The following is a 9,594-nucleotide window of genomic DNA, read 5'->3' as shown; positions in this document are numbered from 1 at the left end:
GATATTGTATCACATTGTGTTGATGGGGAGTAATTAGCTCGGAGTATACAGGCAAACTAGCGTAAAGGAAAAACATAATGTTTTACATTTTTGTTTTGCCTTTTTTGTTCATAATCTCATTCTTTAGTTCTACTAATGCTAAAACGCTTTTTTTAAAAATGTATATGCTTTAGGCTGGTTCAGTGAGCACAAGAGGTCTGGATGTCAGGGCTTATGCACAGGGGCATAAAAAACGCTACATTCAGATTCATGCAGCATAAAGTTTTTTTATGGATCTGAACACAGCAGCATTGTATATTATAGGCCCTTGCACACAGCTGCGCTGTGCTCTATAATCATGCACTGTGTTCAACTGTGTCACAGTAAAACAGTCTGCATCTGCGGTCAGTATTTCCACGTAGTATATGTTTGTGCATGTATATGCTGCGATTGAAAATTGTACTAGAGCAATAGAAGGCGCATTTTATGGATGTGTACGCTTTATAGACATTTACTCATCTAAATGCATGTAAACAGAAGCACTTTATTGACCATTACAAGTGTTTGTTTGTTTTTGCGGGAACTTTTTGCTAGCTTCCACCAATATCCTGCGTCGATATCAATATTTTATTATGTCTGTGCGCATGAGCCCTAAGGCCCTGTTCACACCTTGGTGTTCCCTGATGAGCGTCATGTTCGTGTGTGTTTCATGTGCATTTTTTTCCGCATTTGCCACATGTTGCTCATTGGTTTTTGTTGTCTGCAAATAGTAAACAACTTTTTGTGCGCTACTAATCTCTATCCTGTCCCTGTCATGAATCCTGTCATAATTGTTTAACAACATTGATAGAAACTGTAGTGGTAGGAAAACCCTAGGTATGTCCACCAATGAGATTGGTTCTGCCAGGATTTGAAATGTTGCCATTGAGAGTATGTTTTTGAAGATGCAAATCAAGAAAGGTCATCATATTTTTTCTTGCACTATACAGAGGATTAGGACCTTTGTCAGGTTTTTTTTAAAACTGCTTTCTTGATCCTTTTTGGGAAGTTTTCCCTACATTTTCTCAACTGGTGTTCATTAATGGTCCATTAACAGCGTCTGATGTGCGTTGCCCAAGCACAGTGCTGAAGCGCTGATCCCAGCGCATCGCACTGTGTACTTTTTTTGTTAGAACTTTATGGAAATGTCACAAGTGACATTCCATTCAGTTCTACGGGCACACCAGGGTGCGAGGTGGTTGTATCGCGTCACATCCCACTGTGTTGAAAAAAAAGTAAGGCATGCCTTACTGGTGTAAATGGGCACCATCATTGACAAGGCAAATTGCCATGTCTTGCAATGCGACTGTGCTGGAAATAACAGCCAGTGCAGCTCCAACGCAGATGGTGTGAATGGGCCGAGATGTTCTGGTAAATCTCCATAGGTGCAGACAACAATGATCTAACAGGCTCTTACCCGTCTCCCTTATTTTTCAAAATGTACAAAATTAAATACCGTATTTGTCGGCGTATCAAATGACCCCCTACTTTTTGTGTTAAAATATAGGTTTTGGGCTATACTCGTCGTATAAGACGAGTATAGCCCAAAATAATGTTTAAATGCACCCACTAACATCCATGGCGGTATTCCCGAGTGTGGCTTGGGGTTAATTTTCAGTACCATAAGCGGTAACCCCGAGCCACACTCGGGATTACAGTCTCTTGCCTTGTCCACGATCCCCGCTGTGTCCTCCATCTTCCGCTGAGTCAATCACAGCAGGCTTTGTATTAATGAATACAGGCTTTGTATTGATTAATACAAACCCTACTGTGATTGGCTCAGCGCCGTGCCAATCACGGCAGGCTTTGTATTAATGAATACAGGCTTTGTATTGATTAATACAAACCCTACTGTGATTGGCTCAGCGCGTTATACTGTATGTAGCTGGAGTATATGTATACAGTATACCGCATCCTTCCGTATGTACCTGGCGTATAAGACAACCCCCGATTTTCGGAGGATGTTTTAAGGTCTCAAAACCCATCTTATACGCCAGCAAATACATCGTCCGTGTGGGACTTTTTTTTTTTTCTTCTTCTTTTTTTTTTAGTTTAACACCACATCAGTTCAGTTTTTTTTCCTTAGCTATCCAAAATAATGCTACCTCTTCTGTAGGCTGAAAAAATATTAAACACTTGCATGGTCAAGTAAAACAAAGTTCTGGAAAACTAGTCTTTCATATTTTATAACGTAAGAACAGTAGCTTTCAAACAAATCATCCAAAATTCATGTGTTTTCTTTCCCCTGTGTCATTTAATTTAAGTGAGGCTGGTGACTTGTCATGCATATTTTTTGTAAAGTGAGAACATTTCATCAAAAGTGGTTGAACCTTCTCTGATGTTAAAAATGTAAGCCATTGTTTATAGAAATCACACCTTGTATCAATGGTCATATTCAAATATTGAGTCTAAATGATTTTAACAAGAAATTGTTTTATAATTGTAAATTGCAATTGTAAATTTCTTAGAAAGTCAGTCCAAAAATATGGGCAGAATAACAGGAAGAGCAATAGACAAAAATGTCAAAAAAGTTTGTCTTTTGCATCGTTCAAAATATTTTCACTAATTTATTTTGTCCTATTCATCCTGAATACAGAGACCCTAAATGTGCATTTGTGCTGTATAGGCAAAAATGGGTATTTATTAGATTTTAAAATATTAAACATTTCTAGTACAATAACTGTAATTCACTGACCTGCCTGGAAAGACATTTTTTTTACACCAAAGCCATCATGAACAGGTAAAAAAAAAGGGATTAGAATGTATTATTTTAATAAATATTTATAACTAGGTTCAAAATCATGTGTGCTTTCTAAACAGTGGAAAACAAGGATTCCCAAAATTGTAATTAGGCAGTGCATTATTAACCTTTTCATGTCGGAGGTATGGCTTTTTGGCCGCAATTCTTCCATGAAGACCACTTCTGGCCATATGTGTACCTGGGTCCCACTGGTTTCAGCCAGTTCTGTGCCGATGGCACCGCTTCCGATATCGAAGGGAAGTAAGCATGGTGTGTCTTTCATCTGCTGCATTACGTTTCCTTGGCAAACCACTACATCTACGGCTCTCAACGTTGACCGTGTCTTTGTGCGTCTTCAAAAGAGCTTGAACATCACATCTTAATACCCCAGTCTGCTTTGAAATCTTTGCCTGGGAGAGACCTTGCTGATGCAGTATAACGACCTTGTGTCTTGTTGCTGTGCTCAGTCTTGCCATGGTGTATGACCTGTGACATGAAACTCTTCCACAATCTCACCTTGGTAGCGGAGTTTGGCTGTTTCTCACCCAGTTTTAAGCCTCCTACACAGCTGTTTCTGTTTAAGTTAATGACTGTGTTTCAATCTACCTATGAAATTGATGGTGATTAGCGCCTGCTTGATATAATTGATGCTGGGTAGTCACACCAAATATTGATTTGATTTCGATTTTTCTTCTGTTCACTCACATTGCATTTTGTAAATTGATAAAAATAAACAATACAAATATATATATTATTAACGCAGTCTTCCTTTACAGCATTGCATATAGAACCATCAGCCAGCCATATCACTATATAATATATCAAAATTATCAGTGGAAAAGCAAGTAAAAATGTAACTATAACCAATATCGAAAGATAAGTAGAAGTAGAAACTATATAGTAGACCACAAAAGTATTAAATAAAAAAGAGAGAGGGGAAGAAAGAAGAGAAAAGAAAAAGAGGGGAGGGAAAGAAGGAACGGAATCCGTGCCTCATGCCCATAGCATATTTACCAGTTGTCAGGGAGTGCCCAGGGTATTAAGGTGGCCATACACTTTACTTTTGTCTTGCGAGGGTTGTAAAATTATTTAAAAAACGTACAATCTGCCCATCTTGGACAGACAGATCCTACTTGCGACCATCGCAAGCCCGTCCCCCTGAGTGGCGGGTTTCCGATGACTGCAATGCAGAACGGGCAGTGTGCGCGTTCGACAACCGGCCTGTTCGGCAGTTAGTGTATGGGCACCTTTAGAGTTGAAGGATTTCCAAGGGGACCAAGTCTTATCGAACCTGCACATAGTATTCTTTAGTCTAGCCGTGAGACATTCCATATTTTGGATATCCTGGGTAGGTTGCATTAAGTCAAGTCAAGATAAGAGGGTGGGTTCGGTTGCCGCCGTTTCAAGGCTGTCGGACATCTAGTCACCGTAAGCATATGGTTGATCAACTTTGTTGGTGTCTTAGATATATGAGAAATGGGGAGACCTAAGATGAGATGAACAGGATCATCCGGGATCCCTGCATCCAGCAACCCATTGAGCAAAGATACCACCTGCTGCCAAAAAATGAAAATTTTAGGACATTCTCAATAAATGTGGAAAAGATTGCCAGTGTCTCTAGAACATCTCCAACAGGTAGAGGGAATGTTGAAGTTAATGGAAAGCAGGAACTTTGGAGTGTGATACCAATGGTCTAGAATCTTATATTGGTTCTCCTGATAACGGGAATGGAGAACGGGAAAATCTTATAAATATCCGAGATCAGGTGTTTGTGTGCAGAACCCTCCAAACGCAACCACTCAATCTGTCTCAACTTAGCGAAAGTTAAAGTGGTAGAAACCTTATGTGCAAAGTAATTTTTAAATAGGAAAATAAGGAATGCAAAGGGAGTTTAAATTTAACATGTAGGTCAGAAAAGGTGAGAAGGGTCCTATCACTCTTATTGATTACATAAGGAGCAGTCTAAGCAAGACTGAGCAACCCGCAGATCAAGAGTCGCTGCTAGGGTCAAGTTAAATAGAAAGGAGCACATCGGGGGAGACATCAGGCTAAATGTATTTCTCGAATACAATCAAATACTCTGCCTTATATGCGAGGGAGGTGGTGACTATAAACATAACTATAAGCTAGCATTAAGAGGTAAATAATAGAGGAATAACATGAGTCGTGTCCAAACCCCCAATCCAACTATGGCCACTGCCAATACAGGGAGATTAGTGACCATAAAGACCGATGGAGGAAAGGGGTGAATGGACAGGGTCTCAACTACAGGAAGTGTCATCACTTAAGAGTACACATTTGGTTCTGGAATGGTTTAAAATGGGGGAGTGGCATAAAAGATTAAATCATCCACAATAGCAATAATAGGAAACGTAAGATCAGATATTATCCCAGAAACCATTGAAGAAAAACAAGCTAAACTAAAAGGGGGAGAAGCCCAGGGCAGGGAAGCAAAGGATCATAAGGGGCAGTAATTGATCATGAAGGAATCGTAAGAACACAATGTCATTCATGTGGCGTTCCCTGGGATCAGGGGCACTTTGATGCAGGTGTGGTTTTACTCCCAAGTGAACAAATACATTTTTATCATGGTATTTTTTTAAAATAAACTTTGGCAACACCACTGTTCACTGCCATGGGAAAATGTAATAGTTTCCTAAATAATTATGCAAAATTAAGGTAATCATTAAATGAATCTTTTTCAACACAGCCATGCTGGGTTAATGTGATCCTCAAATAGTTTTACCATTTATATCAAAGTCAAGTTTCCAGAAACCGTAACAACACAATTTCCTGAAGTGATCAGAATAAAGGTTGCTGCGATTTGTCAGTTTGAACAACACTGCAAAGCCATGTCTTAGGACAGCACAAAACTAAAGTGAAAGCCACAAATGCCAGCCAAAAAACATGTGCAGTACTCAGTTTTTTAGGCGGGATGACCCCCACAAATGCCTCCAAAGGTGTAGCATAAAAACATGCCAAACGTCAGAGATGATTCCAAAAGAACATCCAAAAAAAAAGCAGGCTTCTCTTCCTTTATTAAACATCAATGTTCGTAACGTCACAGGTAGACGAGAGAAAAATGTGAGAAACCACTTGCTAACCGAGCAGATCTTAAATGCTTGTTTCTCATTTACAAGGAAGCACTTGGTTGATACTTTTTTTGAAGAATGTTTTATTGTCAGAAATGAAAAAGTGGATATTTTAAATACATGGGTTACTTTTTGTCTTTTCCAAAATCTAATCAACAGTCTGTGACAAGAATATAATGCCAACAGTAACTTAAAGTAGAAGTACTGGCCTAAATAAATTAAAAAAACAAAACTGCAGCAAACTGAGCTTAGTTTGGTCATAAACCAGGAATCTAGTAAATAAATAGTCTACCTTAGAAATACTGAAATTACTTTCATTTTTTTAAAAAAATTCCCAGCCTGTTTCCGGTATTAAAGGAGAACTATGGGGTGAGTAACGCTCAATCACCATGGTTAGAGCCGACGTGCGACATTTTAACTGTCACAGGTCAGCTCTATTGACCGCCGCTCGCTCACTCCCCGATCATCTCCCTGCAGAGAGTGGGGACTTTCGGTTACCGCTCCCCGCAGGGATCCCACCCCCCTCTCTGGGGATGGACGGGGGAGGGGGCGAGCATAACTGGTTCTGCCTGTAGATTGACAGAGGGCTCTGTCTATCAGCCAGCGGGGTAGATCTTGACCGTTTCGTTGGCATCTGTCCCGCTGCAGCGCGCTCAGCATATAGCAGGCAATAGCCCGCTATATACAGAGTTTTGGGTCACGGTAGAACATTAGTATATGTCCTCCCTTAACCCTAAAGAGAACTATGAGATGAAAAAGTTACCCCATAGTTCTCTCAAGTTGAGAAGTACCAGAACAAGATACTTTTATTTTTGTAATGTAAAGGTTTTTACATATGAAACAGTAACTCCCATATTTTAACTTTTTTTTTTTCTGCAGATTTATCAGACTGTGATTTGACTGCTTTCCCAATTGGTATATTCTTGTCTCTGAAAAACGTTTCTGGTAATATCTCCTCCATCTCTTTGGCTAATAATGAACTAAAAAGTCTGCCGGGTAAATTCTTTACTACTTTTCAGAACTTAGAAGGTAAGTGACGTTTACTTTGATTTTGAAAATATCATGTTGTTCTTCAAAAAAAGACAAAATAGCAAATAAAGTGTAATTACCTTCTCCTTTTTGCAAACTGTATATCTGCATAAATACCTTGGTTGTCACTGCACCATCATATTTGTGTTGGATCAGACTATTTTAGATTTCTTATTTACCATAGCCTGCGTTAAATATAAGCAGCATTTCAGTGCATCAACAGGCATATTTCCAGTAATGCTGCTATGTAGAGAGCTTCTACTGAGCGCATTGTTGCTATACTTACATGGTATTGTGGTTTGTACTCCTGAAATACTTGCTACTTCATAAATACTTAATACATAATACTTATGCAACTAAGCAGTAGAGGTGATACGCTAACCTGAGGTCTTAAGAAAACAAAGTGATTAGCAAAAGTTCCCCATCGGATGCATTATATTTTCTGTGGACCTAACATTTTAGAACAACTCTGAAAACTTATTTGTTTCAAAATTTGAATGTAATATCCGTTAGCTGCTATGTAAATCATAACAAAATGTATAAATGTGTTGTATATAATCATATTCCTCAGTTACATTATTGCAAAGAAGCATGACATTGCTCTGCTTGCAATTTTCCATTAAAGCATGTGAAACAATTGGTTTCCTCTTTTATTTTATTTTCCCCTATACGCTGCGCTCATATATTCTGTGTTGGCTGCTAAGTTTCAAATAGTACTGGACAGGCCGAGGGGACAGTCACAGTGTGGATGACAGACAGCCATAGATCAGAGCAGATCTGTGACTGCTATTTGAGAATAAGTCATTTACGCCACATTCTGCTGCACTATAGTCTGTATCCTGTGGAACGATGGTGGGGAGATGGATAGAGAGAGACCCTGGTTTTTAGTCCAGTTTGTTCTCTGTTTAATGACTGTAGCACAAAGGGCAGCCACATGCAGAATAGCTTCTTTGAAGCCAGTGGGGATTTTCACAGGTCTGTTGCTGCCCTACACACAAATAAAGAGTTGTAGTATATCACTGTACTGCCCCCAGATCAGGAAACATTTCATTCATGTGCACAGAGCTCCACCTCCTTACTTTAGTGTGTTGTGAGTGGTGCAGAAATCTGGAAGTTCACCATACACCCAGGATAAAGCCACCTGCCACCTGCATGAGGCATAGATGAGGCTGTACTCAGTTGTAAAGCAGGATTCATACTGTAGTGTTGCACAAATGCTGCACACTGATTCTAATTCATGCGCAGTTGCAATTAGGTCCATCTACAACATTCTACAATGCAAAAATAGGGGCTTCAAGGCACACCAAAAACCTTTCAAGTGTGTATTCAGCCTCAGTACTTAATTATTTCAGTAGTTGCAGTACCCACTATTACTGTCACTTCAATATCACTTAATCCTGTCTCCACTTCCGGCCATGAAATGATGACCGGAAGAACAAGAAAACAGTAGGCAATATACACAAGCCTTTTCATTTTATACCTTTATACCTTTACCAATGTCTTATATTTGTATCATTCATAAAAAATCTTATTTTTACCAGTAAATATTGAATTGACTTGTAGCAAATAAAAAGTAGGTGTTATCTCAATTTAGCTGCAAAACTGGAAATACACTTTTAAGGATGTTTGAGATGCATCTTTCTTCTCAAAACCTGACAGGTTTAGTTAATGTTGCTATGCTGGCTTCTCTAAAGTCCGTCTGCTTGAAAAGCTTCTGTGGTCACCAAATTTTGATATCTAGTAGATGGCTTACAGCCATGTAAAAAATGGGGGAACCCAAGGTAGAAGTTGGATGTATCAACAAAACATGTCAAAAAATAAACTAAATTTATACAATGGTAAACACTTCCTGGCTTGTCAGCTGTTATCTCTGTGTTCTAAATGAATATGGAAGAAAAAACAGGTTCCCACTTGACTACACATCAGAATTCAGCTGAGAAACCATATGATCAAATAAATATTCTTCAACAAAACTGGCATAAAGTATAAAAAAAATCTATTTATTTCAAGAAAATGTATAACCATGATTTACCAAATGTGCACACATATACCCCCTCCCCAACATTAACAAAACCCCTCCCTATAAAAACTCAACGCATGTAGGACCAGTTGGGTACCTGATATGGGCCTATATAGAAAAAATTCATACACAAGTCCTGTGTTAAAAAATAAACGATATCCGTGTGGTGGGTGGTGTTATAGGTAATGGATGTAATGTAGTCTAACTGTTGGGTATATGATCCAATATAAGGTATCGGAGATAGGTGAATTTGTATACACTGAAGAAAGTCTCAATAGACATGGTTATAGACGAAGGTGAGTTAAGCTATGTGTCCTGAGGTCCTTCTTGTGGACGCACTTTGCTACACATTATATAAGTACTATCCTTGTCGCACTCCTTACCGATATGTCCCTTGTAGTGGGGGGTGCTCGCAGTGACTGCGGATGGCGCCGCGAATGTCAGCAAAATTGTAGAAATTTCACCAGCACACCAGTCCTTTTAAGATAGCAAAAGCTTCATTTATTGAAGTTTTTTGTCATATGACCAAACAAGCGCTTTCGGGACCGCACAGGATCCCTTCATCGTCAATGCTAAAGCCTGATGAAGGGACCCTGTGCGGTCCAGAAAGCGCTTGTTTGGTCATATGACAAAAAACTTCAATAAATGAAGCTTTTGCTATCTTAAAAGGATTGGTGTGCTGGTGACATTTCTAA

General features: G+C 39.2%; 1 protein-coding gene across 1 annotated transcript in view; it reads left to right on the top strand.

The window, feature by feature from the left end:
- Positions 1-4,254: 4,254 nt before the first annotated feature.
- LRRC20 (leucine rich repeat containing 20) overlaps positions 4,255-9,594 on the top strand; it is a 146,344-nt gene continuing 141,004 nt past the window's right edge. Inside the window, exons 1-2 of the mRNA XM_018564901.1 lie at positions 4,255-4,393; positions 6,730-6,879. Of these exons, the coding sequence (XP_018420403.1) occupies positions 4,255-4,393; positions 6,730-6,879 (289 nt within the window). The remainder of the gene's footprint in view (positions 4,394-6,729; positions 6,880-9,594) is intronic.

Source organism: Nanorana parkeri, unplaced genomic scaffold (assembly GCF_000935625.1).
Source record: "Nanorana parkeri isolate BGI_ZX_2015 unplaced genomic scaffold, ASM93562v1 scaffold793, whole genome shotgun sequence".
Classification (NCBI taxonomy): domain Eukaryota; kingdom Metazoa; phylum Chordata; class Amphibia; order Anura; family Dicroglossidae; genus Nanorana; species Nanorana parkeri.
Note: the sequence above shows the minus strand (reverse complement) of the source record. Positions and strands in the feature narration are given on the sequence as shown.